The 22,459-nt window shown below is 34.0% G+C and overlaps 3 protein-coding genes across 6 annotated transcripts; all 3 read left to right on the forward strand.

Moving 5' to 3' along the window:
* The first annotated feature begins 8,426 nt into the window (after positions 1-8,426).
* Positions 8,427-11,535, forward strand: LOC112293467 (uncharacterized). Of its 2 annotated transcripts, none has more exons than XM_073539524.2 (8): positions 8,427-8,562; positions 8,974-9,290; positions 9,413-9,619; positions 9,738-9,945; positions 10,126-10,235; positions 10,381-10,516; positions 10,796-10,888; positions 11,132-11,535. In XM_073539524.2, the coding sequence occupies exons 3-8, from the start codon at positions 9,498-9,500 to the stop codon at positions 11,351-11,353; spliced, it is 891 nt and encodes a 296-aa protein (XP_073395625.1). In that variant the 5' UTR covers positions 8,427-8,562; positions 8,974-9,290; positions 9,413-9,497; the 3' UTR covers positions 11,354-11,535. The 2 variants fall into 2 exon arrangements, with proteins under 2 accessions (XP_073395625.1, XP_073395624.1); XM_073539523.2 differs by having other exon boundaries at positions 9,510-9,619.
* Positions 11,536-11,595: 60 nt separating this feature from the next.
* On the forward strand, positions 11,596-18,348 carry LOC112293465 (uncharacterized). Of its 3 annotated transcripts, XM_090257037.1 has the most exons (20): positions 11,646-11,786; positions 12,153-12,481; positions 12,886-12,972; positions 13,250-13,318; positions 13,468-13,600; positions 13,803-13,849; positions 14,161-14,247; positions 14,378-14,439; positions 14,707-14,749; positions 14,995-15,075; positions 15,206-15,322; positions 15,487-15,592; positions 15,816-15,876; positions 16,038-16,080; positions 16,511-16,726; positions 16,947-17,108; positions 17,226-17,357; positions 17,492-17,638; positions 17,783-17,938; positions 18,121-18,348. In XM_090257037.1, the coding sequence occupies exons 2-20, from the start codon at positions 12,350-12,352 to the stop codon at positions 18,220-18,222; spliced, it is 1,983 nt and encodes a 660-aa protein (XP_090113163.1). In that variant the 5' UTR covers positions 11,646-11,786; positions 12,153-12,349; the 3' UTR covers positions 18,223-18,348. The 3 variants fall into 3 exon arrangements, with proteins under 3 accessions (XP_090113164.1, XP_090113163.1, XP_024398678.1); XM_090257038.1 differs by having other exon boundaries at positions 11,596-12,481; positions 13,494-13,600; XM_024542910.3 differs by lacking the exon at positions 11,646-11,786 and having other exon boundaries at positions 12,029-12,481.
* A 1,267-nt stretch (positions 18,349-19,615) lies between these two features.
* LOC112293466 (cytochrome P450 77A3) lies at positions 19,616-22,251 on the forward strand. The gene is made up of 4 exons (XM_024542912.3): positions 19,616-20,101; positions 20,345-20,869; positions 21,161-21,436; positions 21,658-22,251. Exons 1-4 carry the CDS (start codon positions 19,766-19,768, stop codon positions 22,141-22,143), a joined length of 1,623 nt encoding a protein of 540 aa, XP_024398680.1. The 5' UTR covers positions 19,616-19,765; the 3' UTR covers positions 22,144-22,251.
* The last annotated feature ends 208 nt before the right edge of the window (positions 22,252-22,459 follow it).

Below are 22,459 nucleotides of genomic sequence, written 5' to 3' on the forward strand. Positions count from 1 at the left end.
CTTATGATGGATCCAAAAAAAATCCAAACTATTATAGATTGAAATATCTCAAGAACAATATGAGATGTGCAATACTTTTTGGACTTTGCTAATTATTATCAAATCTTCATCAAGATTTTTTTTCAAGTTGCAGCTCTATTTACATATTTGATTTGTAAAGACAAACATGAGTACAATAAAGAAGCCAAAACATCATTTATTGCTTTGAAAAAAGAATTTATTTTCACACCAATTTTATATTGTGTTGACTTTTCTAAGGCATTCTTTATGAAAACAAATGCATCAAACTTTGCCTTAGATGTAGTATTGTCATAAATGGGAATAGATGACAAACTCCATCTAATAGCATTCTATTCCAAGAAATTTTTAGTAGCCGATATTAACTATGAAATCCACAACAAAGAACTTCTTACAATTGTGCATTCTTTTTAAGAATGGCGTTATTATTTAGAAGGTGCTTCAAGTCCAGTCATAATACATATAGATCACAAGATCCTCAAATATTTTATGTTAGTACATACTTTGAATTATCGCCAAGTCTGTTGGAAGATATTTTTATCAAGGTTTGATTTTAAAATCACATATCCATCTGAAAAATAAGAAGATTTATGAGATGTTCTTTCTAAATGCTCTTATTTTGTATCAAAAGAAAGAATTATATCTTTTGATCAATAAAAAACAATTATCTTGAAGCTAGAGTATTTTCATCTTGAAGCAATAAAATTAACATTGATTATTGATTTGACCTTTGTCAAACAAATTCAATCAAGTATGTCCTTTAATCTTCTTATTTATGATATCAAGAATCTTTCTTCTAAGTCTCATGGTATTTCAAAGTTTGAATTCAATAACAATCTATTTTATTTCATAGGATGCCTTTATGTTCTAGAAGAAGAAGCATATTTACATGTTCTTCAAGTACATCATGACTTTTCAACAGCAAGATATTTTGGATATAACAAGACTTTAGAGCTTATATCCAAAGATTTTTGGTGATTACAAATGTAAAAGGTAGTAAAAGACTTTGTCTAATCATTTGATGTTTATTCAAGATTAAAAATTCTTCATCATTGATCTTGTGGACTTCTTTAAGAATTGCCTATACTTCAACAACCTTGGTCTTCTATTTCTATAGATTTTATTATAGATCTTCCATGTTTAAGTTCATATGACTCTATATTTTTAATTTTACATCTTCCATGTTTAAGTTCATATTATAGATTGCTTCACCAAAATGGCACATTTTGTATTATATACAAAATCTATTTTAGATGAAGAAACAACTAAGCTTTTCATTGATAATAGCTATTCCTATCATGGATTACCAAAGGATATTATATTAAATAAGGAGACTCAATTTGTATCAAGTTTTTAGAAAATCTTATTCAAGATTCTAAAAATAGATATAAATCTCTCTTTGGCTTTTTATCTTCAAATTGATAAGAAAATGGAATAGGTGAATCAAATTTTGAAGTAGTATTTGACGTGTACCATCAGCTATGATCAAGATAATTGAACAAGTCTTTTGCTATTGACAGAGTTTACATACAATAATTCAATACATTCTTCCATTCAACAAATACCTATTTTTTTAATTATTTTTATCATCTACAACTTCATACTTTTGACTTTTCAAAAGTTGATAATCCTACAACAAAAGATTTAGTAAATTGTTTGTCAAAAGTATATGTAATAATAAAGATATAATTAAAAGAAGCTTAAGAACGACAAAAGACCAATGTAGATGCCTATCACAAGAAATAACCACAATTCAATGTAGATGACAAGCTATGATTACTTCATCGTAATATCAAGAATACTCGTTCTTGTGATAAGATGGACTATCGTAAGTTGGAACCTTTTCTTATTTGTGAATAAGTCAATTTTGTTGCTTATCGATTATATCTATTGGATTCTATGAATATCCACTTTATATTTCACATATCTCTTCTTGAACCATATAAGACAATAACTATCTTGGAAAGAAGACAAATGCCACTTCCTCCTATAGAAGTGGTTAATAATCAAGAGTTTGAGGTGGAAGAAATCTTAGATTCTAGGGAGTGTTGAATAAGTTAAAATATCTTGTCTATAGGCATGGATATGATATTAGTGAATACACATGGGAGCCAGCAAAAAATCTTACAAATATAGCAAAGAGAGTTGAAGCTTTTCATCAATGACATCCATCAAAATCAAGATAAAAAATAAAAAATCTTTGCTATAAAAGAAACAAGATTAAAGGAAAATAATATTCTACCTTCTACCTTTTTTTGTAGCTTTTGTGTATTTGTGACACTAAAAAGATAGAGAACCAACAATCAGTAGATTCAACTCAAGAATTATCATTTGCGAAGTCACCAAATGAGACATTATAATTGTTATAACCTTCAAGTCGACAAAATTGAGATGAAGATCATCAAGAACAACATGTCCTTCCTTGAATAGATGGCAAGATACAACGTATTTGGTATCATGACCTTAGAGAAAAGTTCCAGTGTTTGGTGATTTTATTAGAAGTATGAACAACTCCTCACGGTGTTTCAAATGTTTTATTTGAAAGAAGTTAAGAAGGCCTCAATTATGATCAAGTAATTGGATAGTCTTCTTGTCTTGATATTATACAGTATTGATGGCAAAGAAGACCTATCAACCATCTTCAAAGAAAACAAAGTTCAAAATATGTGGCAAATACAATTTGTCACATCTTAGATTTCTTTAATATATAAAGATTGCTCCTTATGGATCTTGCTCCTAGAAGTGGAGGTATTGTCATAGGTATACATAGGTATTCTAGTAAATATCTATATCATTAAATAGGAATAGGTAAAAATAAATAAAAACAAGTTAATTTCATAAGACCTAGAGAATTTTTCTAAAAACTTTATAAACACTACTTTGACTTTACATATATTTATAGTTCATTGATAGGTTAGAAACTTAGTCAACAAGTTAATCACATGTTGATAGCTTGTAGAATAAGCTAACTATGTGGCATACATATAGAAAACTTGTCTTGCAATTTAAGATATGTGTCTTGCAAAGTCAACATATTTTAGAGTTCTTATAGGACATTGCCACATAGCTCTTAATTAAGAGTATGTATGGAGGTAAGAGTTAAGCCTTCTTCACTCTTGTCAATGCTTTTTTAATCCTTAGTCTTGTTCGAAGTTTTTCTAGTCTTTTTGTTTTTGACAATAGCCATTCTAATTCAATAATATATCACCTTTAAGTGACTTTTGAGTTCTTTTAAGTGATACATGAATATATTAAGGATTTTTTTTTCTTTGAGATTCATGTCCTTGACAAGCATATGGCTCAATGGCCTTTAATCTTATAATCTTATAATTGTACTATTATTCACAAGCCAAGCTTATTGCTTCCAAATCTTATATAATATTTAAGAATCTTGATTCCATCTATTAGCTTTAAGACTTTATAATCGACTTCATCACTAATGGATCTTAATTTTTTATTTTTTTTTTATAAATCATGTGACACTATTTGAAAGAAAAAAAAGAGAAGAAGGAGGGGGGGGAAGGAAGAAAGAAGGGACACAAAAAGATATATCATTTGTTATCTTAGTTTATATAAATATCATATGTCTTAGTTACAACTTATGGATTATGGTTCCAATGATACTTTTACATACATATCAAAATATACAAATTAAAATTACTAAAAATATAAAATCTTTATACAAAATTTAAACCTATATCTTTTTTTTAGAAATTATCAAAAATCATGAATAAATCACAATAAACTTTATTATTATGATAGTTGGTGTGGATAATTAAAGATTGAATTCACATAAGTAAGCACTCTTGATTTGACCATCAAACAAAGTGAGTTGCTTAAGAAGTATGTAAATAATTGTAATAGAGGTTGTATTATTTGATGTGTTGTTATGTGGTAACTCAATTATATAGTAAAAAATAAAAATATGGATGTTATTATAAAAGAACCTAGTAGAAAGATATAAAAAAAAATAAAGATAAATGATAGGAAGGTAGTAAAAAAAATTAGTCTTATTATTTTCTTTTATAGAAATAACTTCTATTTATTTTTTAGGGGCATAAATGCCTCAAAATAAAGTAAATTTAATAAATAAATAATATAGATATTTTTAGAAGAGAATTAATAATAGATTTAAGCAAAAATTACTTCAAATTGGATATCAATTTTTAATAATTTTTATGTACTTGAGATGATTTTAGGATTTTATTGTCAATCACAAAAAGAGATTAGGAAGAAAAATTATGAAAAAAAAAAAAATGATTTTGTTTCACTTTGATTAATATTGAGGTTTTGAAGGATTTTTGAAGATAGTCATGTATTCAATGGATGTGGATTTTGAGAAATATAAATAAATTTACAAATTTAAAGATTTTTCAAGTTTCATAGCATATTTATAAATTAAAATTTGGAAACTTTTTATTGTACTTGTTGTAAATGTAAGTGAAAAATTTGAGATCAATCAAGCGGTTAGATTAAAGAATATGAGAGTTTTTGTAGATTGTAATCTTGAATAATTGAAATTTATGGTGAGTGAAGGATTTTACAATCTCATAATATTTTCCAATTTGATTGAAGCAAAAATTTGGGATAGCAATTTAGACTTGAATAAGTTCATATAACTCAATTTTTGGAAGAATTGGATGGTTTCGTAAAGAGAATTCTTTGTTGAAAGATTTATATTGAAGTAAGAGAAGGAAGGCAACTAACAACAAAGAGGTTTTATGAGCTTTTCTTGCAATTGAAAAGTTTGATTCTTTTCAAATTTTTTGTGCTTGATAATTTCTTATTGATTGAAGTCTAATTGAGATTTTAGTGAAGACCAATAATTTAATTAATATTAATGAGATTTCAAAAAGCTATAGTAATTTATTAAGATTTATTTAGGATTTGGTTAGAATTGATTTAGGATTTCATTAGAACTTGTTGAAGACTATATTAAAGTTTGATTAGAATTCAATTAGAATTTTTATTTTTTAATATTTTTGAAATATTTATTTGATATTTTTTAGGATTTTTTATTTTATATATATTAAGATTAATTTATGATTTTTTAATGTTTCTTTTGTAAGTTTCTAAGACTCATTTGGAATTTAAGTAAAGATTTATTAGCATTCTTACAATTTAATTGGAATTTTTTTAGGATTCTATTAGAGTTGTTAGGATCTTATTGCAAGTTCTATTTTATCTTCCACAGCTACGTGTTTGGTGCATTTTCAAGCAAACTTCACAAAATACAACAGCATTTGTGAAGGCATGCCAAATTATTTCAATTGCCATTAATCTAGATAAAAATTTGGCCAAAGAATAAGGTACTATCTACTCCAATATTTCACTTAATTTGATATTTTTTTAATAAAAATATATTTCTATAGAAGTTTTGTATTCTACAAGTATTTAAAGCCTTCAATCTCTTTTAGATTTTAGAATTATTTCACATAGTAAGAATGTAGAGATAGTTTGCAATACAAAGAAATTTCAAGCACCTTCAAGAGATATATTATTAAATTGGCATGGTAGATAATATAAGTAATTTAATTTATCAATATTAATATGTTTAATAAAATATAATCATAATAAAAGTATCATATACTACATACCAACCTCAATTCTTATTTTAGAGTTGTTTGTATGAGTGGAGATGGATCTCATGGGGCCCTTAATAACAACCAACATAAGACACATATATGTCATAGTAGCCACATGATATTTTACTAAGTGAATAAAAGTCCAAGTATTAAAATTAAAGGATTACAAGAAAATTGCCTTATTCTTCTTTCTTCAATCATGATTCAACATAATAGTTCTATGGAGATCTTAACAAACATTGGAACCAAATTTTGTTATTTGTTGATAGATATGTTAGTCATCCATCTACAAACAAAGCATACAACCACTTCTAAATATCACCTATAATACAACAAAGTGACAAAAAGATTGAATTGTATACTATACTTTCTTATGGAGAAGAATGGTAAATATAGCAAATACTAGCATATCATATTATCGACTATTATGTTTGCATAATGCACAAGCATATATTTCATGAAAGTCTTTGTTTCTTTTAAAAGACTTTATGGTTATAAATCTAAACTATCTATTGTGCCATAACACTTAGCTTGAATAGTACAAGAATCAATTGATATACTTTCATGCTTAAATGAATTACATCAATGCCACAATTATTTACATACACATGCTCATAACAACATCAGTAAGGCCCAACAACTACAAAATGAAGAATATGATAAAAAAAATAATATATACAAGAAAGTTTTTGGTAGAAGACGTTGTTTTATATTACAAAAGTTAGATAAGTTTCTAGCCAAGTTTAAAGGATTATATTGCATCATTACTTAGAACAAAGAAAAATAACGATTATCTTTTCAAACAATTTGATCCAAAATAGAAGCCATTAAATTTTTAGATATGGAATTTGATTTAATTTATTATAATCTATACCTTGATCTCACTAATATTAATCTTGTTGGTTATAATATGCAATATACACGTGACCAAGTCTCATTTGATGCCTCCACACCATAGCTTTCTTATGAAGGAATTTTTCTACATATATAGAAATAAGAAGTAGGCTTAGCACAAATATTATATTAGCCAATACAATTGTACAAGAATCCAAATTGTAGGACTAATGGAAATGTTGTCCATCTCAATATTATAATATAAAAGTCGTCAAGTGTGACAATCTCAACAAGTATTGAAATACATAACTATTCTATACCTCTTTTATATTTGTATTCCATTAGATGGTATTTATTCCATTGTTGTCTTACACCATTGCTGAGTTGAGCCATTCTTGGAGACCTACAACCACCTTTGGTAAAACTTGTCTCTTCTATTGCTAACAGCTTATCCCTTTGTCAATCACACTAAATTGGTTGTAATAAAAATTACATCCATCTAGTTCATTCCTCTAAAGAAGAGGCAAGAGAAAGACATTGGAATCAAATCTATTAGGAAGAGGTGCTAGAGGCACCTTTTTATAAAATGGAGGCAAATTATAGAAGCATTTATAAAAGTTAGAAGGTTATTTTTATTAATTATATATTTTTTGTTTTGTTTTGTTTTTTTTTTTTTTTTTTTGTAAAAAGAAATGAGTAGAAACTATATTGGCTAAAGAAGAAAGGAAAAAAATCATTATATATTTTTATTTGGTTTTTAAAATCAAATTTGTATGAAGTGATATTAAATGTATGTCTTATTGTTGAAATAAAAAAAGAATTTATAATATTTGTAATTTTGATGCACACTTTTAAATTATTTTTTATATTAAATAAATACACATATATATATAAGTTTTATTATTATATTTATATTTATATTTTATATTTTATATTTTTTTATTATGTCAATTTTTTTAAAACTAAACTTGATATTTAAAGTAAAATGAATTAATGCATAATAATGACATAACTATTTAACATAAATAACATAAAAAAATATAAATAAAAAATAATTTTGGCATATTAAAGATAACATAATAAAATAATATTATTAGAAAGTCAATAAAAAATAAACTTTAAAAGAATATGAAAGTCTAGAAGATGAAATGTACAAGTCAATTGTTATGTGTGTATATATATATATATATATATATATTTAGATGTCATAATACAATATGCACAATTAAGAGAAAGAATAAAAAAGAATTGTTAGAATTTTTTTTTTGGCCACAATTTCAGTGTGCATTTGGAATAATGATTGAATCTTAAAATTAGGTTGTGATAAAAACTCAACATGGATATGTATGGAGAGCCTCTACAAATTTGAATGCAATGTGAAAAGGCTAGATCACAAGTGTGTTGATATAAGTATGTAAAAATTAACATAAGATGAAGTGCCATATTTTATCTAGATTTATTAATTTATAATTACTATTTTTTCCACCTTATTTCTTCAATACTTGTAAGGGCAAACTAGACTTGTAGCTTGGTATCATTTAGTGTATTAACTTGAAAAATATGTTCTTCTTCACTTAAAATTCTCAAAAGATTGTAAAATGCTTTTATAAAAATATTAAAATGTGTATATATATATATATATATATATATGTCATAAAGATTAAGAAAAGCAAGAGAATTAAAAAATAAATCCCTCGTCAACAGTATTCAACTTTAGTGAAATATCCATCCAGAAACGAAACCGTAGCCACGCATCCAGCTGATCCGAAAAGGACAGGAGTTCATACGGTGTGAACGGGGGAATATCCGAAAGGGGATTGAGAGGAGGCGCGGGGGCGGGGTTGGGGGCAGCGGGCAGGGAGGCAGTGGGGAAGAGCTGCCCCCAATTGGTCCTCCCGGGATTCTCTCCCGCAATCTTCGTGCTGTCATCTGCTTTGAGGAGAAATATTTTTCCTTTTCGCTCATCGATGTGGCGCGATTACTGATCTCTGTAGTTGGTGTGACTCCGTGACTGAACCCCGTTCAGCTTTGTTCGAATTCTGGATGCGCGCGGAGCGAGAGAAAGAGAGAGAGGGATCAAGCGTAGGTGGCGTAAGTTGGATGCGAGTTGCGCGCTGTGCTTAAGGTTCTGTATAACTTTTAATTCGATGTCGTGGTTGTACATTTTTCTCCACTTAGATTGTGATGCTCTTGAAGCAACTTCGTGGTGAGCTTAATCCGAAATTGATTGAGCGTTTCATGGTTGTGCTGTGGATGAATTGAATGTGACTCGTTGCATCTAATTTGTGGCATTCGCACTGCAACGTGTGATGAATTTGTGAATTGAGAGAGAGAGAGAGAGAGAGAGAGAGAGAGAGAGAGAGAGAGATCGAGATCGAGCAAGATGTTTCAGCTTTTTGTATTCGGGAAAGTTTTCTTGGTTAACTTTTTGGATTGTCAAGTTCTGTGAATGTTTATCGTTATCAGCTTTGTAGTCCTGTGGCTGCTGTATCACATCGCTTTCTTTTTCCATCTTTTTTGCATATTCTATCGATAGGCGTGACAATGGCCGCGTCTACAAATTTGGCGGTATCGTCTGCATTGTCATCCTTGTGCAATGGAGCTGGTTATGGGCGACAGAGAACCTCCGGTGGCATTTTTACATGCTCAACTTCAGACGCCTTTATCAAATGCGGAGGAGAGAATCCGCAGCAGATAACTGGTAGTAGATTGAACTCTCCATGGCAGAGGGTGTTTCCCAGAAGGCTTTCAGTAACCATGGCCCTTGACGCTGGCAAAGAAGTCAGTGCAGGAAGTGGAGTTGATACTGAACAGTGGTCAATCCCCCAGACTATTGAAGAAGCCATTGAGCAGGTGACTTATTATCCGTTTATAGTCAACAGTGCTTCATTTTTATTTTTATTTTTTAAATCAGGTAAAGACGAATCGACCGTCATTTAATCAAACATATGCAATCACGGATACTTCTTTGACAGATTCTGATGATATTGGAACACATTTGTAAGCAAGAATAATCTCTTTTCTGTGTTCTCGCCTCTCACACGAGAGGAACCTGGATGAATGCAAATCAAGGCTAGTGGTGCAGTGCAAAGGGCATTAGCAAGTGGGAAGAAGAGGCAACAGCTACAGCTCTTGCTCCCTGTGGATCAACGCCAGTTCAACTACCTCGACACTGAGCCCAGGTAAGCTCTACGAGGGCGGTACTCTTTGATAAAATGTTCGTGATATGTAATTTAATGTACTTATTGAAGGTTGTATCCTCTTCAGGTTCCTGGATCCGACATCTTGATGTGCTTGCAGGGATTATCCATGCGGAATTGGAGCAGAGTACTTAGCATGCGTTAAAATGGTGGGGAAAATCTTCCAGACCATCTCTCCATCGGCTGACAAAGTTGAGACGCGGCGCATAGGGGAAGTTGACAATGAAATGGATCCTGTTGGCCTTGTATATCCCGCTGACAAAAGTATCGCTGCAGTTGTGTTTCCTATCGCAGAGTCCCTGAAGCAGGTATGTAGAATGGTTAGATGGCGAATCGGAAAACCAAGGATGAGTGCTTTTATATATCCTTATTCTCAGAATTTTGACCAAACCCGACTCATGAAGCCTACAATCCAACCTACACTTTGTTTCTGGTGCAATGTTCTAGTACACACAAAACAGTCTAACTGAGTGATTTTTTTAGGGCAGATCCGGTCACTGGCGAGCAGTGATGAAAATCGCCCACTGCTTTTGATAAATCCGCAATGGCGAAATTCTGGGCAAGTGGTATCCGATTTCGGCTTCGGTCCATGGAGAAGGTCGTTGAGGAAATTGCAATCCTCATCTACAATTCGTCCATCCTGTTATTCTTTGTGTTCGGACTTATTTAATTGTCAATTACTTGTGAATGAAGAAGTAATAAGCATTAGAAGATTTCCGTAGTGACTATCAGGGTGTTGACAGACAGGCTGAAGAGTTTGTGAACTCGTTCGAGATTGTCTACACGTTGACAGAGCAACGAGTCGGTGAAGCATCCAACGTCACCTCCAGCTCTGGCGGGGTTGTGCGCATCTTAAAATGCTATCCAGGCAGTTGGCAGGTATGCCTGTGTTTGGAAGAACGAATGGACGGACAAAAGTGTACACCAGGAATTTTAGCATAAATCATATAGAAATTTGATATGTTGAATTCCACTTAATTATCTGCTTGGGTGTTGGAGTTAAAGCAGCTAAGCAGGTGATTGCAGCAGTTACGGCTGCAAAGTTACGGAGTTTGTTGTTTAGTATCACAGGCCAATCGAACAATTGAGCTGTTTTTCTCGAAAGCTAATTTGTTGTTGACAAGGATCACTAAGCAGTTTGGTGGTGGTGGTATGCAGGTCCATTTAATGCTGTTAGATGGTAAATCAGAAGTCGTTGGGGTGTTTCCTTCCCAGCCAACATACAAAGCGGTCGAGGATGCAGTCAGAGAGGTAGATTTTTCATCTCATCCAGGAACTTATTCTATTTTGCTGGCATGCTTTGTGGTCCAGGCTCATCCATTTATCAGCATCCCGTTGCATCACCGTTTTTCTTTCTTTTTTTTCTTTTTTTTCTTTTTTTTTTTTTTTTTTTCTCTTTCAATGGATAATTTTTCAGCTGTAAAAAGTTTCCTGGATCATGACTCTAGCCGGGAAGAGATGTATATTAACCTAGAGTCACGACGTTAATGACAGGGTAGAAAACTCAACCCATGGAAATCACCTCCCCGCATTCTTGGTGGTTCCGAACCCGCCCCGCCACCACTTCCCAAGTCCCTTTCTGGAGCTCTATCAGATGAGCAGATCGAAGCCATGGATACGGCCGAAGTTCGAAGGGCATTACTGGCTCTTAACCTCCCCTCCTCAGGCAGGATGTCAACTCTCAAACAAAGATTGAAGGAAGCACAACAGAACTGAGCTATCTAATGAACAATCTTAATCGTTAAATTGTACTGCAGGACCGAATGAGAGATTGGACTCAAGCACATCAAACCTTCTAGTTCACCGTTCAAGTTGATCAATTTAGTTTTTTATGGAAATTCACTAGACCTATGATGTACTAATTGGTACCGCTCTGAACGAAGCTATTCTTGAAAGAAGGCAGTGCTCCTAAGTTCTCTACCTAAGTTTATTTGGGTTTTACGTTAGAAGTTAGAGTCTTAACGCCAAAAAGCTTGACGTTTTGACTAAAGTTTACAAAAGTTTTCCTCGAGAATCTCGCCAGAAAGTATTGGAAACTGCGATGTTACTGAAGGGGAAAAGCTGCTTCAATGTCTTTGGCCAATTTAGCCAAAACCTCTAACCGCCCCGCCGTTGGTCTTGTCCACAAGGATAAGGAACGTAATGGCAGGTAAGAACTATTATAAGCAAGTATAGATGATCAGTCGCAAAGGTTAGAACAGAACACATTGCAACAATTTAAGGTTATCATACTCTTTCAAAAGTAGTGGTGATGACAACTAAAAGACGATCACTAACTACAGGCGATGCTGCTACAAAAAAAAGATCACCCGAAAAACAAGATCGTATGAGAATCACACTTACCAGATACTCTACAGAATTCCATCAGAATCACATATAGCCACAGTTTCTAAGATCATACGAGAAGCTTATATTGCAGCATCATCAACAGTTCTACACCGTGCAAATTTTTATGCGACTGCAAACAATTTCGTGCAAAATTTGATGACCGACGGCAACCGTGTTCATGCGACAGGGCCTGTTCGAACCGCCTCTCATCCATCCCATCGGCACCGCGATGGTTCATTCATCTTACCTGCATTCATCTATTCGGATGCATTCATGTGCAGTGTTCTAGTTATAACTCTCAAACCCCTTAAACCCTAATCCCCCAGCTTCCTCAGAAGCAAGCGTGGATTGGATTCAGACAAGGGGGAGCGCGTAGCCATCGTGATGGGGAAGAAGCAAAAGAAGCCCGGTAAGGGCAAGGAAAAGACCGAGCGCAAGACTGCCAAGGCCACTGAAAAGCGGAATCGCCGTGAGGACAAGCTTGTGTCGGAAGAAGACGACATTGATGCCATTTTGGTATCGTTTTAGTGCCTTGTTGTGATCTTCTGTTGTGGTCTGGATTTGTGTTGAATTTTCTTTTTCGAAGCCTCCATTCTGGTCGCAGGTTTCTGAAGGGTTTTAGGACTCAATTAATTTTTGGGGTGAACTGGGTTTAGGGTTTTAGAGGGATTTGGATGATAATAACTTCGGGACCAATGCAGTGTTGTACTGTTGGAGTCTTATTGATTTGAGTTCGGAATGTTTGTAATCTGATTCGATTGTTGGATTTACGATTTTGTCTCGCTGTGGATTGTCATTCTAGTATAACGGAGCGTAATGTTGAGTGTAAAGAAAAACTCCAGGATCCGCATTATGTTGTAGCACTTTCCTCCAGCAACCTGGATATTGTAGCAATTGTGTTAGTTCTGTGTTCGTGACAGGCTCAAATCAAGAAAGAAGAGGCTAAAAAAGTTGCGGTTCACGTAGATGAGAATGTGCCTGCTCCTTCGCCTCGCTGCAATGGATCGGTATGAGAATTTCCTCAAGTTGGCCTTCTTTTCTTTTAGCCAGCGAACTCTTTGCAGTGCTTTATTGACAGGGTGAAGTGATCGCTTCAATTGAACTGCTCCTTCCATCCGAATAGTGCCTTTTGATAGCCTTGTTACTCGTTCCGCCTTCTGGCAACTTCTAGCTGAACTGATGACTTGGACAATTTTTACTTTTGAACAAACGGTTAAACCAAAGCTGTTGCACTTATCTGTATTGTTGTGTAAGTCTGACCTGTAAGTCTGAGTGTTTTTGCAGATGACAGTGAATCCCCTGAAGGACACCGAGCTAATTTTCTATGGAGGAGAGTACTACAATGGCGATAAAGTATGCATTCTAGAATTCGTAATTCACCCTCCCGTCGTTCTAGATAGATGGCTTGTGTAGCTGTAGTACAGGCCTCAGCTTACGTGGTACTCAAGAATTTCTGAAAGATTTAGTAGAGTTTGTCAGCATACTGAGAGTCTCTTTGTCAGACTTTTGTCTATGGGGATTTGTACAGATTTAACGTGGAGAAAGGTGATTGGAAGCTGGTGTCAAGCCCCAACAGTCCACCCCCTCGCAGCGCCCATCAAGCTGTTGCCTGGAAAAACTCCCTCTTCATTTTTGGTATGTTATTTACTCACTGAAGGCTAATCTTTTTCTTTCTATTTTTCCATTGATTGATAATAGGATAACTTATTTTCTAGTTCAGATTTCTTTAATTCCCTGAGATTTCTTATAATATATCAGTCTAAGAAATGTACCACTCATGGTTGATTGCACTGTCGCTTTTCATGCGTAACATAATCTACTTGCGGTATATTTGTAGGTGGAGAATTCACCTCTCCTAATCAAGAGAAGTTCCATCACTACAAGGTGGCTTTTTCTGTATTTTTGGACAAAATATAGTTCCTCTATAGTAATATATCTTCAATTCAATAGCTTCCGGACAATCACGTTAAATCTTCCAACATTCAGTCTCAAGTTTAGCAGAATGAATAACTATATCTATAAAATAGATTCATTGTTTGGATACTCAATCGCAACTTGAGGGCGCTGTGAATAGTGCTTGTCTCTGATTAGCAAATGATGTAGTTGCAAGTCAATGAGTAGTTTCTATGGCTCAATACAATCGCAATGCTCATGTGATTCATTATTCTTATATGTATATGGTTTGTTGTGAGCAGGATTTGTGGAGATTCGACATCAATACAAACGTATGGGAACAGTTGAGCCTTAAGGGTGCTCCGAGTCCACGGTCTGGGCATAGAATGGTACTGCCTCGCCTCATTATTCATGTACTTTTTATGACAGCAGTACTAGGTTTTTGCGTGTGTGAGCTAGTACATTGAAATAAATATTAATTATCTAGATGGTAGTTAATCATCGTTGTGGAGAATGCAGCTTCTCTACAAGCACAAGCTTATTATCTTCGGAGGCTTTTATGATACCCTTAGAGAAGTCAGGTAAGGTGATTTTATTTCAAAATTTGTTTACTTCAACGTTGAATTTCGGGAAGATTAGATATTAGGGATGAGCTTCTCTTTGGGCTTTCGGTAAATGATGGGCATCGAGGATTCCGTTCAGATTGAAGCAGTGTTAAAGCATACTGGTGTACTCTTCACCAGCTTTCAGTATGCAGGACATGTAGTTAGGCTTAGTTGGTCTAGACTTGTATGTAGAGAAGACTGCTTTAACGAGTCTCACATGTTGGTCGGGTTGCTATGGATCAGGTATTACAACGATCTTCATGTGCTTGATCTGGATGACTATAAGGTACTCTATCTTTTCACGTGCTAGCTATGCTCATATGATTCTGCGCAAACATAGCTTATTCGTGCTAACAATTAGCACCTTAGCATGTCTCAGATGTGTTAATTATTTTCTTGTGCAAACTGGATTATCAGTTTAAACGTCCAGCTAGACTTCAGAGTCCCTTATTTGTGATATTACTGTAAGCGAGAATTTTGAAGACTGGTATGCAATATTCTTACTTCTCAAGTCATGTTTTGCATGTGTAGTGGCAAGAAATCAAACCCAAACCCGGAGCTGCTTGGCCATCACCAAGAAGTGCGTTTCAGTTTGCCTCCTACCTTGACGAGGTTTTCTTGTCTAAACTCTCTTCAAATACATTCTTGGCGAAGTGATGATGTTGTATCGTGTGTTATCGAAATAATGAAGAATATAATTGTTGATTTAGAACATGTGGCTAAATGTGTCTGTTGATAACAGATCTTTTTGTATGGTGGTTACTACAAAGATGCTGGGAATGAGAAGGATGGATCAGAAAAAGGTGTGGTCCATGCAGATATGTGGGTGTTGGACCCTCGCACATTTGAATGGAATAAGGTTATATTCTGGGCACCGATGTCTGTCAATCCAATGTGTTTTTTGTTTTTTGTTTTGTTTTTGTTTTTGTTGAATTTGATCCCTACTAGACTTGCGGATATCTTACTAGGTTTTGGAAATTCTTAATTATTTGCACTATTTTAACATTGATTTCTTGTGATCAGGTCAAAAAACTTGGAATGCCTCCTGGACCAAGAGCAGGGTTTTCAATGTGTATCCATAAAAAGAGAGCTATTTTGTTTGGCGGAGTGGTAGACACTGAAGATAAAGGTACCCCAACATGTTTTCAATCTTCTTGGTACATTAATCACGTCTTGCACTTGCTGGTTCAAACCTTGTCAGTTACTGTTTAGCTAAACTTCTGATTACAAATGAAATCAGAAGCGTTTGTCAAATTTTTGCATTTCTTCCGGCTATTTGATTAACTTAGATTGCAAAATGAAGTGGGGTATTGAGCAATATCTGATATTTATTCGTTGGTGTTCAATTTCAGATGTAATACGTAGTACATTTATGAATGAAATGTACGCTTTTCAAATGGACAATCGGCGATGGTAAGTACTTTAACTCCTACAAACTCATTCTTGGACAATATACAGACTAAAGCAGACGGATGTGCTCACTTACATCGCAATTTCTTCCAGATACTGCAAGGAAATTTAGAGTTTAATTTTGAAAGTTAATGTTTATTTTCATGCTTGTACTTGTTGGCCAGGTTTCCTCTGGAGCTGCGACGGCCAAAGGCACCGAAAGGGAAAGTATGATAACATATTTTCTATTCCCAACATTTCACTGTGGTCATGATGCAATTTCAAATTCCTCTATTCTACTTCAATAAGAGCGTGAACTTTGGATTAGTGTTGTTTGCAAAAATCTTGATGCATTTCAAATAACTTATCATTTTAGCCGTATGCATAGTTTCAATTTCAACGCCAATGGTATCTAATGTAGGGAGCTGAGCAATACTAGTGCATTGCAACGTCATGCAATTATGGATTGGAAAGTGTTGTGAGTTAAATCTTAACGGTGACGCATTAGCTGCACTGTTTTTGATCTGGAGTGGTCCACACTTAAGTGTACCAAGTCAAATGAAAGCTGGAGAGACTTCTGCATATGATTTTGTGATGCGTTCTGGAAGAAAACTCCAATTTCGGTGTGTGTTATGATATTGTAATCTTGTTTTAACAGGCTAAAGGTCAGGCTGGACCATCAAAGAGTAAAAAGCAGAAAGCAATTGCAGAGTCGTTTGATTTCGAAGAAGCTAGGCCTGCAAACGATGATGTTGATATGGACGTTTCAAGCAACGATGTGAGCGTCCATGAGAGTGAAGGATTGGCTAAACGCATTGAGGATAATGTTGTGATTGACGACACAGTTACTGCTGATGTCGAAGCTGAACCTGAGGTCGGCTTTTTGTATTCTTACTACCATTGTCTAATCTTTATGATGTCATGTATTTTCTTGTTTGAGATATAGTAGCTTCAATAGAAGATCACCTACTTTATGTAGGTAGGCATCGTTCTCACGAAGACCGGGAGTGATAGTAAAGGATCTGTATGTACGTGTGTATGCTTGTGGGAAGTACGAAGATTTTAACTTATACATTGGAATTGTGATTTTGCAGATTGTGAAACCTTGTGGTCGTATAAATAGTTTAATGGTTGTTGGTCGTGACACGCTCTACCTTTATGGAGGCATGATGGAAATTGGGGAACGGGAAGTGACCCTTGATGATTTATATTCAATGGATCTAAACAAGCTAGATGCTTGGAATCTTGTTATTGAGGTACAGAATATCTTGCACATATGTGCTGTCCTATTTTGCGCTATTGTTGAAGTAATCTGCTGTCGTGAGTTGTTTTGAGAGCCTTATTCTGTAATGTCATGTTGATTTGATTTGCAGGCCACAGACACAGATGAGTGGATAGAAGTTGATGACGAAGATGATGATGAGGATGAGGATGATGACGACGAGGATGATGATGGCGATGAAGATGGTGATGATGAAGATGATGACGACGAAGACGATCAGAAAGTAAACCGCTATATCTGTTTTAAATTCACATGTGGTCTGGAAAGTGTATGTGTGTATGTATGCAATGATAGATAGATAGATAGATAGATATTTTGATTGGTTCAGTATAACTTACTCTGGTCCATCAATTGTAGGCTGGGAGTTCTACAGTAACCACAGCAGAAGCAGCAGCTGCGCTACTCCGAGGTGAAGGAAAGAAGCTACAGCGCAAAGACAGGAAGGCTGAGATAGCAAAACTACGTGCAGAGCTTGGATTAGCAGATGCTGCTCGAACACCTGCTGTACGTGCACTATTAGTTGACATTTATGTTTCTCCGGCTTATCTGCTGCCTGTAAAGAGGGGGATAATTTTTCAACGAAGCTAGTTTATTTCGTTTCTCATTACTGGAGCAACATGAACTGACATTAGAATGAAATGACTGCAGCCAGGAGAAAGCTTGAAGGATTTTTTTGCTCGAACAAACATGTATTGGCAAATGGCAGCCTACGAGCACACTCAACATACTGGCAAAGAACTACGGAAGGATGGGTTTGATTTAGCAGAGGGTCGCTACAGGGAGCTTCGTCCAGTTCTTGACGAGGTCAACTTCCTGCTAGTTCTAAACTTGGATTTTTTTATGTTTTCCATGTAGACTTTTTTGCTCGTACTTGTGCGAAGACCACTCTATGGTTCTTTATAGTTCTGCTTTATTTGATTGTGCATATGCTATACAAAGGCGTGTATATGCGTTTGTTAATCACAAAGATGAATTCTTCTGCGCAGCTGGAGAAACTCGAGGCTGAACAAAAGGCAATAGAAGCTGAAGAAGCTAAGACTCAACCTACACGCAAAGGTAAAGACAAGGCAAAGCGAGCAGCCAGGTAGGAGCGCCTTAATCTGCAAGCAGGCTCGTTCTTTCATATATGTGGTTCAGCTCCAAAAGAGCTGCATTTTGTTATACAATTTGATGAATTTTATCGTGACAAACCACGCAGTTTTTTGTGGATTTAATCTATCCGTTATGACGTGTTCTTTATTCCTACTTTGTAGGTTCTTAATCATCCACTCTCTTTCTGTTGCAATGAGGCAGTATCACCTTTCAGTAAAGCTTTCCAATCGAAATGAGTGACTAATTCTTAATTGCTAACCTTGATCCACGTGAAGAGCTAAACGTTAAAATTATTCAAAACCGTCTGTTTGAACATGTGATGACGAGTTGGTAACATATTTTCATGTCTGCACTCAAATCCTCCAATCTTTCTGCTTTAGTGTAGTCCAATATGAAGGTGACATGATTTCCAACATGCCTATCCTCTGAGGTAATCCTTGAGCGTTGCAACAAGAACAAATTATAGAAAGAGGCCAAATTTATGCAAAGACTGTCAAATCAGATTTTGTTGCAGGATCGGAAGCATATCATGTGCAAGAGGGCATTGGTATGCGATCCAAGGTCTTGAAACGAATTTTGTCATCGCAGTTGCGTGAGCTTGTCCATGTACAAGAACAATATGAATTAGTATCTGACACGGACGGGTAAGGTGTCTTCAGAATGGGGAAGGAAAGTAATTTAGCATGTTACAAGATCTGCAAGAAACTCTCGAAATTGTGAACAATTGATTAGAATATTTTTCAACGATGGAAGTGAAATCCTTTCAGAAACATCTGAATGGCTTGAATAATTTAACGAAAGTGGACCATATCTTCCCTAGTCAAATGACTTCACTGAACCCATGTCATCCTGGATTCTGTGGTCTGCATTAACCGCAACAAGTGACTGCAAATCCTTGATTTTCTCACACATGAAAAAAAATCGGGATTGGATTACAAACAAAATGCACGAACGCGTAAGGTTACCAAAATTTGTTTGATTGTGCAGAGAAATAATTATAAAGTTGTAAGAGGTGTGTGAATAGAATCCCCCGTTTTTGTACCTAACATATTGTTATGTATAAATTTACATAATTAAATACTGTTTACAATAAATGCATGATTCATACATCAGAATCCACCCAAAAAAATCATTTTCAGATGAATGCAATCATCCTGTAGGATAAGAATATCCTAAGATGCTAATATTTCATCATGACTATTTTGAACGATTTATTGATTTTGAAGGGGCGCATGATATGAGAAATCTTCAAAAGTGCGTAGTATTTTAACGAGCATGATTTATGACACAAAATAGATTGTAACAAAAATCTTTATTTATTTTAAAATTCAGTTCATACAAATATCGTTAGTATATATAAAGAATGTTCATGATTGTGTATGTATATATTAAAGCATGCTCACTTTTAGAATGATTAATAAATGTTATAAATACACATAATTCTTGTAATGATTTTTTTTTTTTTAAATCAATTAACAGATTGCTCTAGAATACCTACATTTTTATTATTTACAAACAACATTATAGTGACATGTGCTTATGGAAAAAGATGATGATGTTAGTTTTGATGTAGCATTGCCAACAATTGGGTTAGAAACTACTCATTCAAAATTCCCACAGTTGGTATTGAGTGCCATTGGATTGATTGTTGTTTGTGGGGGTGCTTATGTGTTATACAACACACATTATCTCAGAGTAAAGATAAAATTGCCTCCAGGACCTCCTCCATGGAATGTGTTTTGCACATCAATGCAATCCAAAAAACCATGCCAGGCTTTGGCAAAAATTTGCAATTGTGAGTATGGAGGAATAATGACTTTAAGTCTGGGAAAATTTCCCACAATTCTTATCACATCTACAGTGATTGCAACTCAGGTACTTCATGTGGGCCAATTCTAAACAAACAAATATGCAAAGGCATTCAATTTTTTTATTTATTTTTCATTTGTTCATGTCTTGGTCAAAAAAATAAAGATGGTGCCTACATAATTTAGTATTGTATATGTAATGTCATGTTTAGTAATTGAACCAATTGTGTTTATTTTAAATCCATTTTTAACTTGTTAAATAGATATCTTTTTTGTATATAGTTTTAATTGATTTAAAACTTTTTTTTAGGTTTTAAAAAGATACAAATTCAAATTTGGCCATCCCAAAAACATTCCTAGGCCATGTGAGTATTTGCATCCAGACAATTATCAAAACCTAAAATGTGTTCTACCATACAATTGGACACAATGGCATAAGCTATGGCAAATTTATATTGATCACTTATTGCCAGTTGCACATAATATGAGTTTCCAATCCATTAATCAACTTGACATCCAAATAATGCTAAAAAACCTTGAAAATGAGATGACCAAAGAAGGTGGCATGAAGCCATTTGGAATAGGATTACGGCCTCATTTGCGCCACGCCTCGTTCAAATTCATATTTAACATTTGCTTTGGGAGACATGTGGATGCAATTGCCGGTGGTGTCGGCTCTCACAAAGACCCCCTCATGATGCAACTTGAAGCCTTATTCATTGAAGTTATTAGACTTGGTCCCGCATTCATCATAAGTGATTTTGTTCCAACATCACTCCCTTTCCATTCACCCATTGATATACAACGTGCCGCAATATCGGGAACCATTGAAAAGGTACAAAACATTTTATCATGTTTAATTACCATCTTGTATTTTTTTACACTTAAAAAAATTGTAACATAATAATAATAATAATAATAAAAATAAATTATGTATAATGTATAACTTTTAAACACATCTAATTTGTGTTAATGTTTTGTGGGAATTTTATCTTTCATGTAATTCCAATTTCATGTGTAAAACAGAATATATATACACACACACACACACATTTATATATATATATATATATATATATATAAGAATTATGCATGTATGTAATTTAGGTGTGGTGGGATATATTAGGTCTTGCTTGATGTTATTCGAGGATACAAGCAACGAGCAAACATCAAAGTTCCTCGATCAGAACCTGTTGATTTACTAGACCACTTAGTTTGTCTTCAAAAGGATGAACAATTACAGGACAAAGAAATTGTTTGGTTGTTGAGTGAATTAATATTGGCCAGTACGGACCATGTTTCTACCATTTTGGAATGGACCTTTGCTCATCTTATGGCAAACCCACAAGTGCAAGCAAAACTACATCAAGAAATTGATATTGTATGCAGCAAACGAACCAATGTGAGTACTTTATATATATATATATATATATATCCATACATACTTTGGTGATATATAATGTTTTTAGTGTACAAAGATGTATTGTTTCCTTGTATTACACATGAGATTACATATAAATGCATATATATATATATATATATATATATATAAAATAAAAACCAATGTATCATTATATCAAAAAACAATTATAAAAAAACTTACCATATTGTTATTAAGTGTAGATTTCAACTACTGAATTTGACAACATGCCTTATTTAGTTGCAATTGTAAAAGAAAGTATGAGAGTTTCATCTCCAATTATGTTGACAATCCCACATTCAACCACAAAAGAACTTAATATTGGTGGGTTTCAACTTCCCATGAATACTCAAATTGTTTGTCACCTCGGTGCTTTGGGTCAAGATGCAAACATTTATGAAAACCCATCATGTTTTGATCCAAATCGATTCATTGGGATAGGTGTAAATCTTAACAATGCATTTGAGAAACAAAAGAACATTGTCCATTTGATGACACAACAATTTTGTCCGGGTAGAGGGTTGGAAATTTTGCATGTGTATATCTTTTTGGTAAAACTTTTGCAATGTTTTGAATTTTCACATTTATATGTGGAAATTATGCCTTTTAAAACAAGTGATACAGTTGAATGGGGTGTAATCAATGTTTTGAGAAAACCTTTGGTGGCATGTTTGAATCCTCATTTGTGATTTGATTAATATCTCATTCTCCTTCTTTTGGGCATGAAATGGAGTATAATGATAACATGTTGATTTAAATGAATATAAGATTAGCCTTGATATCTATAAAAATAAGAATTTGCAAAACAATCAATAATTTATTTGATTGTCGTAGTTGTGATAAAATTTCTAATTAAGAAACTGATGATGATACAACTTAAGAAAATTTAATGCTTATTTGATTTGTGTTCTATGGCCAAATGGTTATTAAAAAAATTATATCATGGTTTAGTAGTTCATAACTATTATTCATATGAAAACGAATGAATTAATTTTAAATATTTTT

The sequence above is a fragment of the Physcomitrium patens genome, chromosome 16 (assembly GCF_059467195.1).
Source record: "Physcomitrium patens ecotype Gransden chromosome 16, ASM5946719v1, whole genome shotgun sequence".
NCBI classification, from domain to species: domain Eukaryota; kingdom Viridiplantae; phylum Streptophyta; class Bryopsida; order Funariales; family Funariaceae; genus Physcomitrium; species Physcomitrium patens.

What these genes read in the sequence shown, in the direction of transcription:
- LOC112293465 (XM_090257037.1), top strand. Translation starts at nt 12,350, where the DNA reads ATGGGGAAGAAGCAAAAGAAGCCCGGTAAGGGCAAGGAAAAGACCGAG. An exon ending in CGCCTCGCTGCAATGGATCG is followed by an intron (nt 12,973 to 13,249) that starts GTATGAGAATTT and finishes GTGTTTTTGCAG; the next exon opens with ATGACAGTGAATCCCCTGAA. An exon ending in CTTGGAATCTTGTTATTGAG is followed by an intron (nt 17,109 to 17,225) that starts GTACAGAATATC and finishes TTTGATTTGCAG; the next exon opens with GCCACAGACACAGATGAGTG.
- LOC112293467 (XM_073539523.2), top strand. Translation starts at nt 8,982, where the DNA reads ATGGCCGCGTCTACAAATTTGGCGGTATCGTCTGCATTGTCATCCTTG. An exon ending in GCTATCCAGGCAGTTGGCAG is followed by an intron (nt 10,517 to 10,795) that starts GTATGCCTGTGT and finishes GGTGGTATGCAG; the next exon opens with GTCCATTTAATGCTGTTAGA. An exon ending in TCGAGGATGCAGTCAGAGAG is followed by an intron (nt 10,889 to 11,131) that starts GTAGATTTTTCA and finishes CGTTAATGACAG; the next exon opens with GGTAGAAAACTCAACCCATG.
- LOC112293466 (XM_024542912.3), top strand. Translation starts at nt 19,766, where the DNA reads ATGGAAAAAGATGATGATGTTAGTTTTGATGTAGCATTGCCAACAATT. An exon ending in CTACAGTGATTGCAACTCAG is followed by an intron (nt 20,102 to 20,344) that starts GTACTTCATGTG and finishes ACTTTTTTTTAG; the next exon opens with GTTTTAAAAAGATACAAATT. An exon ending in TATCGGGAACCATTGAAAAG is followed by an intron (nt 20,870 to 21,160) that starts GTACAAAACATT and finishes GGGATATATTAG; the next exon opens with GTCTTGCTTGATGTTATTCG.